General features: G+C 49.7%; 1 protein-coding gene across 4 annotated transcripts in view; it reads right to left on the minus strand.

Moving 5' to 3' along the window:
* Positions 1 to 925: 925 nt before the first annotated feature.
* Positions 926 to 20,033, minus strand: part of EXD3 (exonuclease 3'-5' domain containing 3) — a 275,759-nt gene continuing 256,651 nt past the window's right edge. For all 4 annotated transcript variants that reach the window (XM_066580059.1, XM_066580060.1, XM_066580061.1 and 1 more), the window contains exons 20-21: positions 11,538 to 11,634; positions 926 to 2,521 (exon numbers count right to left, since the gene is read on the minus strand). In XM_066580059.1, the coding sequence (XP_066436156.1) occupies positions 2,229 to 2,521; positions 11,538 to 11,634 (390 nt within the window). In that variant the 3' untranslated portion in view covers positions 926 to 2,228. The remainder of the gene's footprint in view (positions 2,522 to 11,537; positions 11,635 to 20,033) is intronic.

Here is a 20,033-nt window from a genome sequence, read left to right on the forward strand (position 1 = left end):
TAACGCCCGTGTGGATGATGCCACTTCCATTCACAGACAGCAATCCGAGAAATAAACAGTAAGTTTGGAAGCTGCTGACAGTAAAATGTACTCGATTTCCATAAAAACGCCTTTAGCATAGGATCCGTTATGGAAGAAGTAGTCCCCCCTCCTTAGTAGTATTTGGGGGGTCCCTGAGTCAGTACCCATAGTACATAGTATCTGGCGGCCATCATCTTCCTGGCGGCCCTGTCCGTCTTTGAGCGGTGGTCTCCCTTTATAGGGATACAACAATGTGCCTCATTTATCAAAACGGGAACTGTCTAAAAGGGTCTTGTTGCCCATAGCAACCAATCACAATGCAGCTTTAAGAAATATACCTGCAGTCGGACGGGTTGTTATGGGCAACCAGACCACTTTTGATAACTGTCAGTAAGGATTGTAGATCCAGTCGCGCCCCCGCCATCCTGCGGATGATCCCAGTCTTCTCGCTCCCCCTACTCACGCGTCCAGCCGCCCTGCAGACGATCCCCGTCTTCTCGCCCCCCCATCCTGCGGACGGTCCTCGTCTTCTCGCCTGCCTACTCACGCGTCCAGCCATCCTGCGGACGATCCCCGTCTTCTCGCCCCCCCCCCCCCATCCTGCGGACGATCCCCGTCTTCTCGCCCCCCCCCATCCTGCGGACGATCCCCGTCTTCTCGCCCCCCCATCCTGCGGACGATCCCCGTCTTCTCGCCCCCCCATCCTGCGGACGATCCCCGTCTTCTCGCCCCCCCATCCTGCGGACGATCCCCGTCTTCTCGCCCCCCATCCTGCGGACGATCCCCGTCTTCTCGCCCCCCATCCTGCGGACGATCCCCGTCTTCTCGCCCCCCCCATCCTGCGGACGATCCCCGTCTTCTCGCCCGGCTTCACTTCTTTCATTTGTTTAAGGGAAACAAAACATTTTTTTCCAATTGCTTTTTTTATTTCTGTACAAACGAGAATAAACTGAACATTGGCGCTCGATGGCGCAACCGTAAAACGGATGATTAAAACAAGGAAATTAAGAATAAAGTAAAGCGAGGTGGCCGATGTTTAGAGAAAACAGGGCGGATAAAACAACACAACGACCAATCAGATTCCATCCATCATTAAACAGGTTAGAATCAATAAGAGACGCCTGATTGGTTGCTAATGGCAACGCCCTTTCATTCTCCCTTGTTAGACGCCCCTCGGTTTCCGAAAAGACCCAAACACTTTTATGTTGCACGAGTGATCTGGTCCGCCCGTGCTGCCGCCATCTTATGTGGGGGAGGCACCCCGAGCCGTCCTCCGGCTGCATTCACACGGCCGTTATTCTCGTGTACGGGCGACTCTTCTCTCGCCATCTTGCCCGTTATTTTTTATTGCATCGCACTCGGCCGCAGACGGGATTTTCATACGTTTCTTTATATCTCCTATTGGAATAACATGAGATTTTCCCGCAGAGGGAAAACCACGAGGGCGAATCGCGCAGAAGTCGGGGTTAGTCACGTGTGTGGAGTTTTCACGTGATCTTCGTTGACGCACCAAAACAGTCCATTGAAGTCAATGTGAACGCGCAAATACGCCGTGAATATGCCTGAAATGTGGGTATTTGTGCTCAAAAATGGTCCCTTCTTGCGCCTTTTTTTTGTATGCGTGAATATGCAGCGCCTACAGGGGCAAAATACACAGGGGATAGGCGGGCTTCAGTCCGTGAGGAGCTGCATCGCCATGAGCCCGCATACGCCCATGTGCAGGAGCTCCTAGGGTGCGGCCGCACGGGCGAGTGTGACATCAGGCCGCCGTCACACTTCACACCCGCAGTTTCCGCTGCGAGGACCATATGTTTTGCAATAAAAGCGCATGGCATCTCCGCAAAGAGTGTTTTTTACACGCAGGAAAATCGCATATTGCTTCAAGAGGAAAGAAGAACGAACGCGCCTACATGGGAGTGCGAAGCAATTTTCTTTTTGCCGCCAGTGGAAATAATTGGAGATTCTATAAAAATAGGACATTTTTGGGTCCGAGAGAAAAATCGCTACTGTGAATCAACAGTGAACGCAACGTGTTCTTTTCCCGCAGGATATCTGACCGCATCGCAGCCGTCAGGAGCTGCAAGTAAAACCCACCTGTGTGAATGCAGCCTTAGGAATACGGATCATAAGGGGTGACCCCCAGAACCGTTAACCCTTACTTATCAGAAGCCTGCACGATGGAAGAGAATACATGGGGTCCTGGTGGCTCAGAGCCCCTGCGGGTTGGCAGACTGGTAAATACACTCCCCGTTGGTTTGCAGAACGTCCTTGAACTGTGAGACCACCCGTCCGAAGTGTGACCCTTCCCAGAAGATTTTGCCACACTGGCTGCAACAGAAGAACAGGGGCACCTTCTCTAAGAGTCCTGCGGGCACTGCGTCCAGCTGGAGTTGGGCACCGTTGGTCAAGAGCAGAGATTCTGAGGAGATGCCCATTTCTTCCATCCACTGCAAGTTTTCGCCATGGCATAACCGCTCCGGCTCGCTGGCATGGGGAGGATCTGTAGAAGATAACACAGAAATGGTAACGCTGGGGGTGTGCAAAGATAAAGACAGTCCCTCCCAAATACAAGTAGCATGAGTCTATGCAAACGCTCCTATCTGTTCCTTAGAAAGCTATGGTTTCCCTTAGGGAGAGCACCTAGAAGGCGATGGGAGCCTCATATAGCATGCATGCTCCTCTGGGAAATATGCAAATAGAAACATAGAGAACAATACCTCTACAGCGCCACCTATTGGAAGTCAGTGTCACACTTTGTAACAATGAGTGGGAATATGAGCCAAAGCCAGAGTCTTCTTCAGAAGGAAAAGATGAACTATACACAGACGGCCGTTTCAGGACTTTCAGGAATGCTGCCTTCCAATAGGTGGCGCCGTAGAGGCATTGGTTCATCATCCCATTTGAGAAAGCTGGGTGATATCCAATATGGCAGCCACCCAGCTTTTTGTCAGTCCTGAGCGGCACCACCCTGGGGGAAAGGGAGGGGGGACATGCTCTATGCTACATAGCCAGATAGGATGCAATGCCTTCACCCGTCTGCCGCTTATCGAGGACACGTTTGATTAATTAGGCTCTTGTTCCCCACATGGGACCAGTTATATGTCCAGTCCTAAATGTGGAGTAGAAGGGAGACACGCGTGACTGCAACGGGGGACGCTCGCTGCGCAGCATCTGGATTGGATGGATGGCAATAAACAAGTATATGCAAGGGGCTGGACGAGGCGCTGCACAAGTAAAGACCGCGGGGTAAATCCTTAAAGCGGTTGTCTGTAGAAATGAATCGTAATCGCTGCAACTTTACAACTTTCTAATTATGTCTTTAAATTCCTCAACCTTTTCACGAGTTCAGCTTGCTGTCAGTGAATAGAAACTGTCCAGTTTACAATCAGGAGGGTAGACATCATTGTAGCAAACCCCCATCCGCGGTTGTATATAAAGGGGCCATGCACATTATAGGAACCTCAGCTGGGCAGATGGCCATCTCATGTGTATGGGGGTGTTCTGATCTTCCCTTGATGGTAGAAGTTAAGGGAAAGATGGGTTGGCATCTTGGATTTCAACATACCCGCTCCTTTTGTTTTCAGAGGAGATAAGCCTCCATCAGAGCTTATTCCTATCTCCCTGACAGCTAGGGGGCTGGGCCGACCGCCATCCAGGGGGCCGGGCCGACCGCCATCCAGGGGGCCGGGCCGACCGCCATCCAGGGGTGTTGGCTGACGTATCTAAGGTGTTAGGTGTACTTGATCAATGAAAATCTGCTCCACCAGTCGGAAAATATATCCGCCATGCCCTAAAAATCGAGCAATTTATGGAAAATTATAAAACAATCTTTTGTGCACCCATGTTGTTGTGATCTGACTCGGGTTGCCATACGGCAGTGACCCTTCCATAGACCTCGATGGAAAATGACCCAAAAGGTTAGGCCCCGTCCAAAAGCCTTACTGGAGACAATGTATCTGCAGCTACTTAGTCCAGGCATGAAGTTATCACCTGAACTGTAACATAAGTTACGCAGTCACTCATCCTCCCCTCCTTCACTTTCCCATTAGTAAGAAAAACTTTGGGCCGTGAGCCAAGAGCAGAAAATATGAGGCATTGTTCGGGCTGCCCATTGTGTCCCGACCTTTTGCACACTTCAAGGAATGCTTGGTATTTCGCCTCTCCCCCCTTTCTCCTCCAAGGCATCTCAGTGAAAGGACTGAGCTCTGCGAGCTTGGTGGCGACGTCACCCGGACAAGATAGCAGGACGATGGGGAGCCGCTCCAATAAAAGATACATTGTAACAAGCCGAGAGCGTTTAAGACATTTCCTCAGCACTGAGGATGAAGAATGGGTCACATGGGGCAACCAGGATTTCCAGACCTGAAGGATGGGGGGGGGGGGGGGGGGGGGGGGCGTTGTGAGGCAACTATGTGTCTATTTTAGGAAGTTAGAGGAAGACTGCAACGAGGAGCCCGGGGGCAGCTATAGGGGGGCAGAGAATGGTGTAAATATAGAGAATATGGCAAGCTGACCTTTGAGGCCGCCCTCCATCTGGCACAGCAGTCCCGATCCCGGATGATCGGATCCTGAAGGAAGCTGTGGCGGTCACATGCCATTCATTACGCACATGACTGCTCAGCCAATCCCAGGCGTCAGCGGTCATTTTGCTATGAACGTCACATGACCACTGAAGCTTTTGATTGGCTTAGCAGCGTTGCACACATTGAATGGAACATAAAGGCCTATTTACACACAGCGATGACAGCTCAAAAATCGCCAAAAAGTGATCGTTTGAGCGATAATCGTTGCGTCTAAACGTGCGGCCATCGTGCATTTTTCGAGTACTGCTAGCTGATCGTTAAATTCAGGTCAACCTAAAAATCTTTGTGTGGTCTTATCAGGACTGCATGCTGAGTTCTCCGTGGGTAATGCTGATAGCATTTTTTCCCATTGGAGAACAAAGGAGCTGAATGCAGATAAGAGCCGTCCGGCTAGTAACTGCTTTCAGCTAAGGCTTCATTTGCACGCTAATAAGCTGCTGAGTAGCTACTTAATAGTTTATGTAAAATGATCGCTCAGAGCTGTCAATCAGACTGTCGGTTGAGCGATCATCGCTCCGTGTAAATGGGCCTTAACTGCCACTAATTTTTCTCCGATTGGATTGGCGGAGACCAGGGCTGGGCGGAAGGGGGGGGGGGGCACTTAAAGGGGTTGTGCTAAGATATAAAGTTACTCAGTCATACATAGTACAGATATATATATATATATATTTGTATTTCCTGCTCCGTCGCTAAGCAACGATGCCCATACGCAAGGTCAATTGCATATGGGCTGCGGGTGGGACGGCCTTCATTGACTTCAATGGAAGCCGCCCGTGCGGAGTCCGCACAAAATAGAAGATGCTGCATTTTCTTGTCCGCTCGCGGAATACGCAGTTTGTATCCGCAAGTATGAAAAAAAAAGTGCAAGTACGTACCCATTCAATGCATGCGATTTACTGCGGACCCTCTGAGCGGACGCTGACGGCGGATTCCGCAACAAGAATCGAGTCACATGAAGCCGGCCTAACACTGTAGGGAGTAGAGACTGAACATATCCATTATCTAGGCAGATTGTGGGGCTCATAGTATCTCAGGGACGCTCTCTCCTGGCAGGATGGTTGTCAGCGGCTACAAGACATCGCTCTGTGATACATGGCAGAGCGGGTGACAGATCATTGTACTCGCGTTGCTCCCCTTCCGCACACGGTTCACGTGGTCCTGGTCTTAGTCTTCTATGGTGGCCTCCTAGGCACAGTTTTATTTATGACATTAGGTTATATTTTAGGGTATTCGGTGTGTTGGTTACATTGTGCCCAGAATTCAGTTGGTATAAATGAAGAAGACGACATTATAGAAGCAGAAACTGGGTGGTCAGAGACATCCAACAATTCACAGACCGTGTGCACCAACTGGGTGGCATCAAACTGCACAACGTGACACTGGGTAACAATGGAATTGTAGATGACAAGGCACCGCATGCAACAAAACGTTGCTGGAAGGTTGAGCAAAGTACCATCTTACAACTTTGGCCACAACACCCCCTCCCCTCAACAACTGTGACTCTGGGGGACATATAATGTGTTGGAGATGTTACTGCCTGCACTCTGGGGGACATATAATGTGTTGGAGGTGTTACTGGCCGCACTCTGGGGGACATATAATGTGTTGGAGATGTTACTGGCCGCACTCTGGGGGACATATAATGTGTTGGGGATGTTACTGGTCGCACTCTGGGGACATATAATGTGTTGCAGATGTTACTGGCTGCACTCTGGGGGACATATAATGTGTTGGAGATGTTACTGGCTGCACTCTGGGGGACATATAATGTGTTGGAGATGTTACTGGCCGCACTCTGGGGGACATATAATGTGTTGGAGATGTTACTGGCCGCACTCCGGGGGACATATAATGTGTTGGAGATGTTACTGGCCGCACTCCGGGGGACATATAATGTGTTGGAGATGTTACTGGCCGCACTCTGGGGGACATATAATGTGGTGGAGATGTTACTGCCTGCACTCTGGGGGACATATAATGTGTTGGAGATGTTACTGGCCACACTCTGGGGGACATATAATGTGTTGGAGATGTTACTGGCCGCACTCTGGGGGACATATAATGTGTTGGAGATGTTACTGGCCGCACTCCGGGGGACATATAATGTGTCGGAGATGTTACTGGCCGCACTCTGGGGGACATATAATGTGGTGGAGATGTTACTGGCCGCACTTTGGGGGACATATAATGTGGTGATGTTACTGGCCGCACTCTGGGGGACATATAATGTGTTGGAGAGGTTACTGGCCGCACTCTGGGGGACATATAATGTGCAACATGGATTCTCTGCAGAATCTACAAGTCATCCTTTCTATCTCACAACAGGGATTTCAGAATCGTCCATAAAAGAATCTTGAGCAGCATGAAGGTGCAAAAAAGTGTTTCCCATCCCAAGGACGCCTCTCTATTCAATCCTCATATAGACAACGTTTTGGCCACAACATGGGGCCTTTGTCAAGTCCACAGCAGAATCTATGCCATACGAACTGGGCCACGGATTTTCATAGCATTCAATAGACTAAGGCTGAGGATCCCGTGGCAGCGGTGAGCCTGGCATCGGCACCCACAACCACAGCAGAGGGCTGCCATCCAGAAGCAAGGCCACGGCAAAATGCACAATGAACTCCACCCGGGATGTTGCTGCGGATTGTGGTGTGGCCCTTCACGCCCTGCAATGAATGAAATACGGGATGCGTTCTCCGATGGCCTGAGCAATCCTCGGCAGGACGACATGACGCTGCGGATTCCTTCTGCTTTGGGCGCGTGGGATTTGTTAAAACCCAATTAACTTACATTCTGCTGTAACTTGTGGGGTAATGTCGGACTGCTGTTGAATTTCTCCGATGTGCGAATCCCCTCTAAGCAGCCGGAGGGGGGCGGTCACACAGCGGGCATTCCACGGCATTTCCGTAACAAATACCCAGAGCGCAGCGCACACCACCAACCACCGCTGGTCATGTGACGTGGAAGTGGCATTGCATGAGCGCCGCGTCACATGACCGGAGGCAGTGTTCAGTACTGGGAGGCGAGAGGCACATAATACTGCAGGCTGAAATCAACGGAGGTTTTTGCAGCTGATTTCGAGTCAAAATCTACAGCAATGGCGCGGAGTTTGATGCAGAAATGCTGCAGTAAATCTAGAGCATCCCATAAAAGCTCCGTCTGTACCCTCTCAACGCCACGACACTAGATTTAGGGAGAAGCATTATGAAATTGCCCGATAAGCCCTTACCGAATAGAAGTCGCCCCGTGTCAGGAACTCCGTGACTCCTCCTATACCGGCCAATTAGGTTGGTCTTGGAGGGCAAGTTGTCGCAATGCCAATTAGAGCAGGTTAATTGCCTATTTAGCTATTAATTAGAAATGTAGTTACCAGCTTGTTTTGGAGAACTGACCTCAAAAGGACCTTATCCAAGTATGCAAATCCCGCACTATTTCCTGCCAGCATGCAGCTATAGATAAGAGCGGGTAGGACATTAACCGACCTTCATGAGGACGGTCTGTAGGCCACTGCTTCTAGGAGACCCCGGATGGACAGGAGACCCCGACTGCCATCATGCAGCTCATGTGCATCTGCAGAAGGGGTCAGAATGACTGATGCCTACTATATAAGGGAGAGCTTCTATATATACAATTACATATACATTGAATGGCCCCTTTATTAGAGCCCCGGCCCTCCCACGATTGGCGCTGCCCTGTATGGTAATTCTCCCCGTGACCTCGGAGTGTGGCATAAAATCACGTGATCAGGTTCAGTGTGAATCCACATTAGAAGGGAAAATCCATCGATCGGAGCGACTTTCAGCGAGGCCGTTCATCGGTGCTGGACTAGCCGGGGTCTCACTGACAACCGCGGGGGGGTGGGGGGGGGGCTGGTCTGTTACTCTTGTAATGGTGTGGAGAGTATACCGAAAATGGCGCGATCGAGGAAAAACATCCAGTGAGAGGAGATGCTGCGGATGGAAACAACTCATCACTGAAAGGGGTCGGAGGAGGATGTCAGGAATCGTTCTGACCAACAGGCTGCACAGTCAGCTGAATACAACGCTGGAGCTCCAACTAACGTGTCCGAACGCACAACTCGCCGTTCCTCCGCAGGGATGATATAACAGCGGGCGACCAGTTCCAGCGCCATTGTGTCTAAGAGAAACAGAAAGACTCCAGCGGGCAAAAGAGCACAAAACTTGTATCACTGAGCAGCGGAAAAACATCCCCTGGTCAGATGGAGCCAGATTTCTGTTGCTGATGGGAGGTCAGAATTTGGCACAAGCAGCATGAATCGCTGACCCCTTCCTGTCAAGCTGGTGAAGGTGCAGTAATGGTGTGGGGAAGGTTTTCTTGGTTCACACCGGGGCCTCTGATACCTGCGGATGGATGACTGGCAGCGGTCCTAAGGGCCAACGGTGGTTCATCATGCTCCCACATGGGGTCTCTAATAAAGTGGCCGTTCAGTGTATGTAATGTGGAATATGAATGAACAATAAAGGAGCCTCCAGAAATCTACAGCGAACACATCCGATCAGGCAGAACTCCCATGCAGAATCAGGCCGGCTACAGACGCAAGATATCCGTCTTCTAAGTGATTATTATCCAACCCCCCATAAATACGTTCAGCCAATCAGGCATACTATTTCAAGGGAGGGTATTGGATAAGCGGCTACCAGCGCCACTCATCACTAGGGGAACAGCGGACCCAGTGGGCTGAAACCTCATCCAGCAGATGTGAGATTCTGGTTGAAATGACAGAATCCGTCAACTAAAAAATCTCTGCAGCCCGCTGTACAGAGAAGACAGACCACCGTCATCGGGGGTAGGTTTGGGGGATTACTGCCATATAGTGCTGGTTAGTAGTGTGTAACCAAGGAGACACATAGCTCTCCATAGGAGCTGTATGCACAAAACGATGGGAGGTTTCTAAAAGGAGCCATGTCAAGACTACCTCTCCAGGAAGCCTTTGGAGATAGGCAAGCTCAAGTGCCGCTGATCTCCGAATGAATGCAGGGCTGCCAGAGTAGAAGCTCCATTGCAGGTCCTTCCATTCACTTAGGGATCTTTGGGAACCCCATTACAGTGATCTTGGGGGTCCCACCGATCAGAATTATCCCCCAAATTACACTGTGGCTGACATCACTCATCACAGACATTGGACATGATGTAATCGGAGCCGGCCACATCCCGCTGCTCGCGTACCACATGACCACCGCTGAAATCGGCTGTTTGCTGCAAGTACAAAAAAAAAAGTGCATACGGCAAACGTACTGCATGCGACCGGTTATTGCCAAATACCATGAGTACAAGCAGCCCCCAACCCTCTCTGACCCCTCTGATCCACCTCTTTTGCAGTTATTTCATTTTTCTATTCTATGTGCATTGGCGCAATTAAAACGTTTTACTGTAGTTTTTCCGATAAGTTTGCCCCCATGTAAGTGGACAGGCGCACATTATTGGGATGCGGTCACCCTCTGAAGGGAGCGAAGGTCAAAGCCCGGAGCTTTATGGGGCCTTATCTGTGCGCCTCTCATGCTGAACACCGCTGATTCCTTGAGGAAATCGCCTGTTTTCACTTTGGCTGGTGAGAAAAGACGGTAATCATAAGAGGCGCAGGAGGAGGAGGATGGGGGGTGATGGGAAACTGGAGAGACAGGACACACCTTCAGGCGGGAACCGCCCAGCGTTCTCACACTTCATGCAGACTGAATAAACAGAGGAACCTGGGGACAGGTGTAATCCGCTGCACCCTTTCATGTCCTGCCAGGTCTCCGCACTGCAAGTGTCTGCAAGATGCCTCACCAAGCGGGGCGGGGGGGGGGGGGGGGGGTTGAGACCCCAAATAGAAGGACTTGTGCGCCTATAGGTGACGTCTACAGCGCCGTACAGACGGGATGGCTTCATCTCTGTAGACGAAGTATGCAAGGAGCGCAAATGCTGCAGATTCAGCCAATGAAAGTCCACAGTATTCTGCTTTAAAGGGAAAGTCGCGAAACCCCTCCCACACAGCGCAGCGCAAAACCAAGTACATATACCGCCCCGCAGCGCGGACCCCACACTTATATATGCACAGCAGCAAAACCCCACTGATTGTTGCAGATGTTGCCATGGGGTTGTCTTACGGCTCCTTCACACTGGCGAGGACGGCTGTGAATCACGGCCCCGTATCACACTTGCCACCATGTGAATCCTCTGGATGCAGGGAATCCCCGCCGCGGCCGTCACAATCCCTCATTGCTTTCAGTGGGGCCGCCTCAGGGAGCATAAAGGCTTGGGGCACCCCTGACTGTCATCGCATCACCTGTCAATCACAGAGAGGCTGACCAGGGATCGGAGGGCCCTGCAAACAGCAGAGACGGTCCATGCCGGCCTAATGGGCCATTTGGGGTTCATTACCATACGGGTGCATAGCATTAAACCTCCCTTTTACAATGTATCTGGGTATTATAGCCTTTGCTACACTCCAATGTACTGTTCCCTACATGATATTGATGTCACCAGCTCCAGGCAGGTGACCGCTTCACATAGAGGGGATTGTCAAGCTGAAGATCATTGATGGCCAGTCCTGAGGATACGTCATTAATAGCAGATCAACTGGATCTTCTGCTCAGAACCCCCACTGATCAGCCGTTTGCCAAGTCAGGGCATTTGGGTACAGAGCAGATTTCTGTCAGAAGCAGACAGCGCCATTCCCACTGCAGTGGTCAGACTTGGTATTACGGGCCAATTTCCTATTGATGTGAATGGGAACTTGGACTGCAAGTTGGCCATCTATAGATTACAGCTGGACAAACGCTTTAGTATTTCTTTGTGCTTTTTAGAAACATCAGTGCATTTTCATATTGCAAGGATCATAGAGATGGAAGGACCTTCAGGGTCCTGGCACTGGAAATAACCTCCCTCTGGTCTGCTGCTGTTTTAGGGCAGTCGGTCAGTTGCCCTCACCTTGCTGTCCTCCGATCTCCTCCAGGTAGTCGCGCAGTTTCATGAGCTGCACCATCCTGCCCTGGGAAATGTGCAGGTACTTGTCACAGTTACACACCTGGGGAGAAGCACAAACCAAAGGTTACTGACAGGCATCACCAGCAGGACAGCATCACACGAGAGGCTTAGATACTCCGGCTCAGACATGATAAGGTTAGATACACCAACTTACACCTTGATAGTGAAGTGAATTTTTCCTAAAGTTAGTGACTAATGAGAAGATTATATAATATTTGTAATAATACACAAGATTAATATTGTAACATTTCTTCATTATTACATCATTCACTGACTTGAAAAACTTTTATTCATACAGCAGCACAAGGAAACATTTATATATTAATTCTTAAGTTTCATTATGATCTCCAGAGAGCAGGTTCACTGTACTGACCCTGAGTTACATCCTGTATTATACTCCAGAGCTGCACTCACTATTCTGCTGGTGGAGTCACTGTGCACATACATTACTTATCCTGTACTGACCCTGAGTTACATCCTGTATTATACTCCAGAGCTGCACTCACTATTCTGCTGGTGGAGTCACTGTGTACATACATTACTTATCCTGTACTGACCCTGAGTTACATCCTGTATTATACTCCAGAGCTGCACTCACTATTCTGCTGGTGGAGTCACTGTGTACATACATTACTTATCCTGTACTGACCCTGAGTTACATCCTGTATTATACTCCAGAGCTGCACTCACTATTCTGCTGGTGGAGTCACTGTGTACATACATTCCTTATCCTGTACTGCTCCTGAGTTACATCCTGTATTATACTCCAGAGCTGCGCTCACTATTCTGCTGGTAGAGTCACTGTGTACATACATTACTTATCCTGTACTGACCCTGAGTTACATCCTGTATTATACTCCAGAGCTGCACTCACTATTCTGCTGGTGGAGTCACTGTGTACATACATTACTTATCCTGTACTGACCCTGAGTTACATCCTGTATTATACTCCAGAGCTGCACTCACTATTCTGCTGGTGGAGTCACTGTGTACATACATTACTTATCCTGTACTGACCCTGAGTTACATCCTGTATTATACTCCAGAGCTGCACTCACTATTCTGCTGGTGGAGTCACTGTGTACATACATTACTTATCCTGTACTGACCCTGAGTTACATCCTGTATTATACTCCAGAGCTGCACTCACTATTCTGCTGGTGGAGTCACTGTGTACATACATTACTTATCCTGTACTGCTCCTGAGTTACATCCTGTATTATACTCCAGAGCTGCACTCACTATTCTGCTGGTGGAGTCACTGTGTACATACATTACTTATCCTGTACTGACCCTGAGTTACATCCTGTATTATACTCCAGAGCTGCACTCACTATTCTGCTGGTGGAGTCACTGTGTACATACATTACTTATCCTGTACTGACCCTGAGTTACATCCTGTATTATACTCCAGAGCTGCACTCACTATTCTGCTGGTGGAGTCACTGTGTACATACATTACTTATCCTGTACTGCTCCTGAGTTACATCCTGTATTATACTCCAGAGCTGCACTCACTATTCTGCTGGTGGAGTCACTGTGTACATACATTACTTATCCTGTACTGCTCCTGAGTTACATCCTGTATTATACTCCAGAGCTGTACTCCCTATTCTGCTGGGGGAGTCACTGTGTACATACATTACTTATCCTGTACTGCTCCTGAGTTACGTCCTGTATTATACCCCAGAGCTGCACTCACTATTCTGCTGGTGGAGTCACTGTGTACATACATTACTTATCCTGAGTTACATCCTGTATTATACTCCAGAGCTGTACTCCCTATTCTGCTGGTGGAGTCAATGTGTACATACATTACTTATCCTGTACTGATCCTGAGTTACATCCTGTATTATACCCCAGAGCTGCACTCACTATTCTGCTGGTGGAGTCACTGTGTACATACATTACTTATCCTGTACTGATCCTGAGTTACACCCTGTATTATACCCCAGAGCTGCACTCACTATTCTGCTGGTGGAGTCACTGTGTATATACATTACTTATCCTGTACTGATCCTGCGTTACATCCTGTATTATACTCCAGAGCTGCACTCACTATTCTGCTGCTGGAGTCACTGTGTACATACATTACTTATCCTGTACTGACCCTGAGTTACATCCTGTATTATACTCCAGAGCTGCACTCACTATTCTGCTGGTGGAGTCACTGTGTACATACATTACTTATCCTGTACTGACCCTGAGTTACATCCTGTATTATACTCCAGAGCTGCACTCACTATTCTGCTGGTGGAGTCACTGTGTACATACATTACTTATCCTGTACTGATCCTGAGTTACATCCTGTATTATACTCCAGAGCTGCACTCACTATTCTGCTGGTGGAGTCACTGTGTACATACATTACTTATCCTGTACTGACCCTGAGTTACATCCTGTATTATACCCCAGAGCTGCACTCACTATTCTGCTGGGGGAGTCACTGTGTACATACATTACTGATCCTGTACTGACCCTGAGTTATATCCTGTATTATACTCCAGAGCTGCACTCACTATTCTGCTGGTGGAGTCACTGTGTACATACATTACTTATCCTGTACTGCTCCTGAGTTACATCCTGTATTATACTCCAGAGCTGTACTCCCTATTCTGCTGGGGGAGTCACTGTGTACATACATTACTTATCCTGTACTGCTCCTGAGTTACGTCCTGTATTATACCCCAGAGCTGCACTCACTATTCTGCTGGTGGAGTCACTGTGTACATACATTACTTATCCTGAGTTACATCCTGTATTATACTCCAGAGCTGTACTCCCTATTCTGCTGGTGGAGTCAATGTGTACATACATTACTTATCCTGTACTGATCCTGAGTTACATCCTGTATTATACCCCAGAGCTGCACTCACTATTCTGCTGGTGGAGTCACTGCGTACATAAATTACTTATCCTGTACTGCTCCTGAGTTACATTCTGTATTATACCCCAGAGCTGCACTCACTATTCTGCTGGTGGAGTCACTGTGTACATACATTAATTATTCTGTACTGCTCCTGAGTTAAATCCTGTAATATACTTCAGAGCTGCACTCACTATTCTGCTGGTGGAGTCACTGTGTACATACATTACTTATCCTGTACTGCTCCTGAGTTAAATCCTGTAATATACTTCAGAGCTGCACTCACTATTCTGCTGGTGGGGTCACTGTGTACATACATTACTTATCCTGTACTGATCATGAGTTACGCTCTCTCCTTTGTTCGGTGTCACTGAAAATACGGCTAGTCTCAACAACTCTGACGACCAGTATGCGCTAAGATGTGTTGGTCTGCGTCCGTGAAGCTACCCCTTGCCAGGTAATCGTTTATTCACTGGTTGTACAACCATCCTCCTAATCCTGTGTTATATATATGGCCAGTGGCCATCTTTAGAATATACACGCCGCTCACGATAGCGGGGCCGACCAATCAGAGCAGGGTGCAAAGTTTTACACTATTGATGCCCCACCAATGCACAGTGTATCGATATCAGAGAAGCAGTGGAGACATCTTGGTTTGTCTGCTTTGAGGGTCCGTTCACACATAGTGGAAAATCCACACCAAAATCAGAGTAAAAACATCTGCCCCGTTGATGTTGACGCGGCTTTTGATATGAATCTGCAACAGATTTCACCCTTGTAATTGACGGTGTGAGGTCTGCAGAGGAAATCCCGCACCCCTTCTGCTACCATGAGGGTGCTCTATGGGGGTCAGGCCTTTAACTACGTCTCCTCCATAAGCCTCTCCGAGTATATGATGTATTTATGCCTCAGACGGATATAGAAAGCGTGTGAAGAGGAAATTAGAGGTAGCCCAACAGCCACAAATCCAGCTCAGGAGGGAACAAAGGACTCACTAAGAAAAACCGGTTCCCCCAGCAGAAGCGGGAGGCAGGCCCGAGGGGTGTGAGCCGCACACAGCAGTGTAAAGGGCTGCAGTTATGGGGCTCCTATTAATGAGTCCAAGGGCAGGACAGACACGTAATCACCGCATCTGTTGGCCCACATCCAGCTCGGGAATGGGCGACTTGCTGATTGGGGACACGACAATCGTACAAGAGATACAACTACGGCACCAATGAAAACTCATCAGCACTTGGCTTGGACTGAACATTGATCGGTAGGGCAGTAGTCTGCAATCTGCTCACTACTATGTATTTCCTCCACGTCTTCCAGCTTACCGAAAGGAAATCCCAAGTCCAGAAAAATAAGCCATCCCGGCCAATACGCCTTTTTACTGACCTCGCTAACGGGCTTTAAACTTGCACATGCATCTTTTTAAAGGTGGTGGCTTGATTGACTACAGACAGCAGGGCTCCTGCTTTAACCACCAGGAGGGGAGAAACCTCAGATCCAGGCAGTTTAACCTCTATATGCCACAACCAACAACAACATGTAAGCAGATGACAGGGGAAGGAGGCTCCTTTTGACACCAATTGGCCATGTGATTGCAAGGTACCCAACAAAGGCCTCCATGTCTGCCAAGTAATTCAGCCTATTAGGCCCTGTCTCCAGCAGAGTCTAATAAGCTGCTGTCATAGGCTTAGTATAATGCACTACATAAAGTACTAGTGTAGGGTACTGGTGCATTATGTCTCCACCGCAACTATGGGTGGAGACATGGGTTGGTCGGCCTCAGTGACGGGGAAACGCCCTGCTGATGCCCCAGTTGTGGACTGCCGTCTCTCCCTTATTCCCCGCAGCCTTGCCATGTGATGTCCCGGACGATCTCCAGGGCAGTGTGTCCATCCGCACCATTCGCAATCTGATTGGTTGTTTGGATTTACTCATTCCGGGTGATTGGTTATTTGGGTTGGCTGATTCACTGTGATTGGTTGTTTAGGTTGGCTCGTGTAGAAGTGGGGAGTAAAAGACTAATATGCCTCCAGGACCAGAGCCTGGTAAGTGCCACCGTGACACGCCAGCACTTCACCCTCCCAGCTCTTCACATTAGCCAGGTGCCCCGGGTCACCCCTCTGGGGTGTTGCACAACATTTCTGGGGGATTTTTCAATTTTCCATCCAAAAAGAGTAATAAGTCCCACAACACATTATATGGACCCCGGGGTGCGGACATCCAAATATACAACTCGGATGACAAAAAACAAGCCCCCGTACCGCTATGGCAACGAGTTACGGCTTTTGCAAACCCAACTGTCCGGATGCAAGGAGGATGCATGCAATTGGGTAAAATCTCTACAGAGTGTAGGAAAGCTGGGTGAAGACCCCCATGTGGGGGCTGCACTGGCTATATTGTGGTCACCCGCAGTCCCTGGAGCCAGATATATTTTGGGGTACATTCTCTGCCCCTGTTATAGGGGGTCATCCACTGCACTCTACATAAACAGCGTAACACTGCAAGGACGGAATTCTCCCTTTACTGTGAATGATTTAATGGGGAAGGGGAAGGGGGTCCCTGAAATGCACGACTGTATTTCTGCCCGTCACCAAACAAACAAATCAGAGACTTGGAAGGCTGAGAAGTTCCCAGGGGATAGGTGCGAACTGTTGTCTGGACCCCTCCGCCAAACCTCTGGGGGGTGAGAAATACAACTTCACTAGGAAGGTTTGCTCTGCACTTTCTCACATTGGGCTCTGCCAGCGGATCTTCCCAGGATGGAGCGGAGATCTCCCTGCAGCTGCCAACTGCTCACCGCTGTAAATGTATGATGGAACTGCTGGAGATGTAGGAGGAGGACAGTACAGGGGTAACAACAGATGTATCCAGCCCCAAATATGTCCACCTCCTATGGACATAACATGCACGTGTGGGGTGAGCCAGACATGGTAGTTAGGGGGGACAGCACATTAAAGTGTCAGGATCATGAGACTGGGGTGTCAGTTTGTTATTCCTCCCCCACAAGTGTCAGCAAGTCATCATCCCATCTCCCAAAGCGTCTGCCTCTCCTCATCCCGTCCCCCAAGCAACTGCGTGTCATTATTCCATCCCCCAAGCATCTGCGTGTCATTATCCCGTCCCCCAAGCGTCAGCGTGTCATTATCCCGTCCCCCAAGTATCAGCGTGTCATTATCCCATCCCCCAAGTGTCAGCGTCTCATTATCCCGTCCCCCTAGTGTCAGCGTGTCATTATCCCATCCCCCAAGTGTCAGCGGGTCACTATCCCGTCCCCCAAGTATCAGCGTGTCATTATCCCGTCCCCCAAGTATCAGCGTGTCATTATCCCGTCCCCCAAGTATCAGCACGTCATTATCCCGTCCCCCAAGTGTCAGCGTGTCATTATCCCGTCCCCCAAGTGTCAGCGTGTCATTATCCCGTCCCCCAAGCGTCAGCGTGTCATTATCCCGTCCCCCAAGTATCAGCGTGTCATTATCCCATCCCCCAAGTGTCAGCGTGTCATTATCCCGTCCCCCTAGTGTCAGCGTGTCATTATCCCATCCCCCAAGTGTCAGCGGGTCACTATCCCGTCCCCCAAGTATCAGCGTGTCATTATCCCGTCCCCCAAGTATCAGCGTGTCATTATCCCGTCCCCCAAGTATCAGCACGTCATTATCCCGTCCCCCAAGTGTCAGCGTGTCATTATCCCGTCCCCCAAGTGTCAGCGTGTCATTATCCCGTCCCCCAAGTGTCAGCGTGTCATTATCCCGTCCCCCAAGTGTCAGCGTGTCATTATCCCGTCCCCCAAGTATCAGCGTATCATTATCCCGTCCCCCAAGTATCAGCGTGTCATTATCCCGTCCCCCAAGTATCAGCGTGTCATTATCCCGTCCCCCCAAGTGTCAGCGTGTCATTATCCCGTCCCCCAAGTATCAGCGTGTCATTATCCCGTCCCCCAAGTGTCAGTGTGTCATTATCCCGTCCCCCCAGTGTCAGCGTGTCATTATCCCGTCCCCCAAGTGTCAGTGTGTCATTATCCTGTCCCCCAAGTATCAGCCTGTCATTATCCCGTCCCCCAAGTATCAGCGTGTCATTATCCCGTCCCCCAAGTGTCAGTGTGTCATTATCCCGTCCCCCAAGTATCAGCGTGTCATTATCCCGTCCCCCAAGTATCAGCGTGTCATTATCCTGTCCCCCAAGTGTCAGCGTGTCGTTATGATTTTTATGTCGGCTGAAGCTGAAGGGGACCCCCATGATTGTCGCTCAGTCGTTGGCTTGCGTTTATACTGAGTTCACTTTAGTTCCTTTGAAGGATTTTGTGAATGATCATCATTCGTTCTAGAGACACTTTTAGTCCGCACTCCTAGCCTGCAGAAAGGGGCGTCCGGCCTTTGAACTCTTTTACAACTCTTCCAACAATGTGACAAATCACATCATGTTCCAGCAAATGCTCCATCAAAGTGCATTCCCAGGCTGGTGGCACCCGCAGCGGCGGAGCAGCATTTGGCCATTTTGGTGGTGGAGCTTCCTCTGGAACAGACTGGGATTGGGAAGCTGACAGGTGTGGCGGCAGAAGGAAGGACAGGACATGTAATTGGCAGCAATTTGCTAAGCCCCAGTTGTACAAGTGGGAAAAGGAGAGGGAGGTCAGTGGGAAAATCCCAGCGGCTCCAGAGGAGACATTTGTTCTCTGCAGAGTGCTGAAATGCCTTTGACATTAATGTCACTAATGGTCACATCTTCTGCACAAGGGGAGCTTCTCTGTCCTTCTGGTTCAAGTGATACTTTTATAATAGCAACCTTCCTGGGAAGCTGTGCGGGATGCTGGGAAATGACCAACTACAACCCGCTCACAGTATATGTGGGTCCTTGGGTCTCCATCAACGTATAGCAACTGTCCAGTCGTGAACGCAAACACAATACGCACGGCCTCACGCACGCAGGCGCTTTTTTTACAGCATTTAACGGGCATTTTCAAGCGTCCATTCATTTCAATGCGGCTTCACAGACGAGCATTTTAGCGTAGCGATTATAATGCGCGATAAAACTGTGTGTTCTATTGTTGGGTCTTGCAGCGCCTTTTTTGACGCCAACTGAAAAGAATGCTATACCACCGGGAGGACGCGACGTCATCAGCTGATTTTTATGCAGTAACAATGTAGGCTAATATACAGTAAGCACAGGCACACAAGGTGACCGGGCTCAGGATGCCCCCTACAGACCACCAGTAGAGAGGAGCGTCTGACCAGACTGTTAGGGGGTGTTGGGACCAGTGGATGGGGGCACACAAGGTGACCGGGCTCAGGACGCCCCCTACAGACCACCAGTAGAGAGGAGCATCTGACCAGACTGTTAGGGGGTGTTGGGACCAGTGGATGGGGGCACACAAGGTGACCGGGCTCAGGACGCCCCCTACAGACCACCAGCAGAGAGGAGCGTCTGACCAGACTGTTAGGAGGTGTTGGGACCAGTGGATGGGGGCACACAAGGCGACCAGGCTCAGGATGCCCCCTACAGACCACCAGTAGAGAGGAGCGTCTGACCAGACTGTTAGGGGGTGTTGGGACCAGTGGATGGGGGCACACAAGGTGACCGGGCTC

Source organism: Eleutherodactylus coqui, chromosome 10, assembly GCF_035609145.1.
Source record: "Eleutherodactylus coqui strain aEleCoq1 chromosome 10, aEleCoq1.hap1, whole genome shotgun sequence".
Taxonomy (NCBI): Eukaryota; Metazoa; Chordata; class Amphibia; order Anura; family Eleutherodactylidae; genus Eleutherodactylus; species Eleutherodactylus coqui.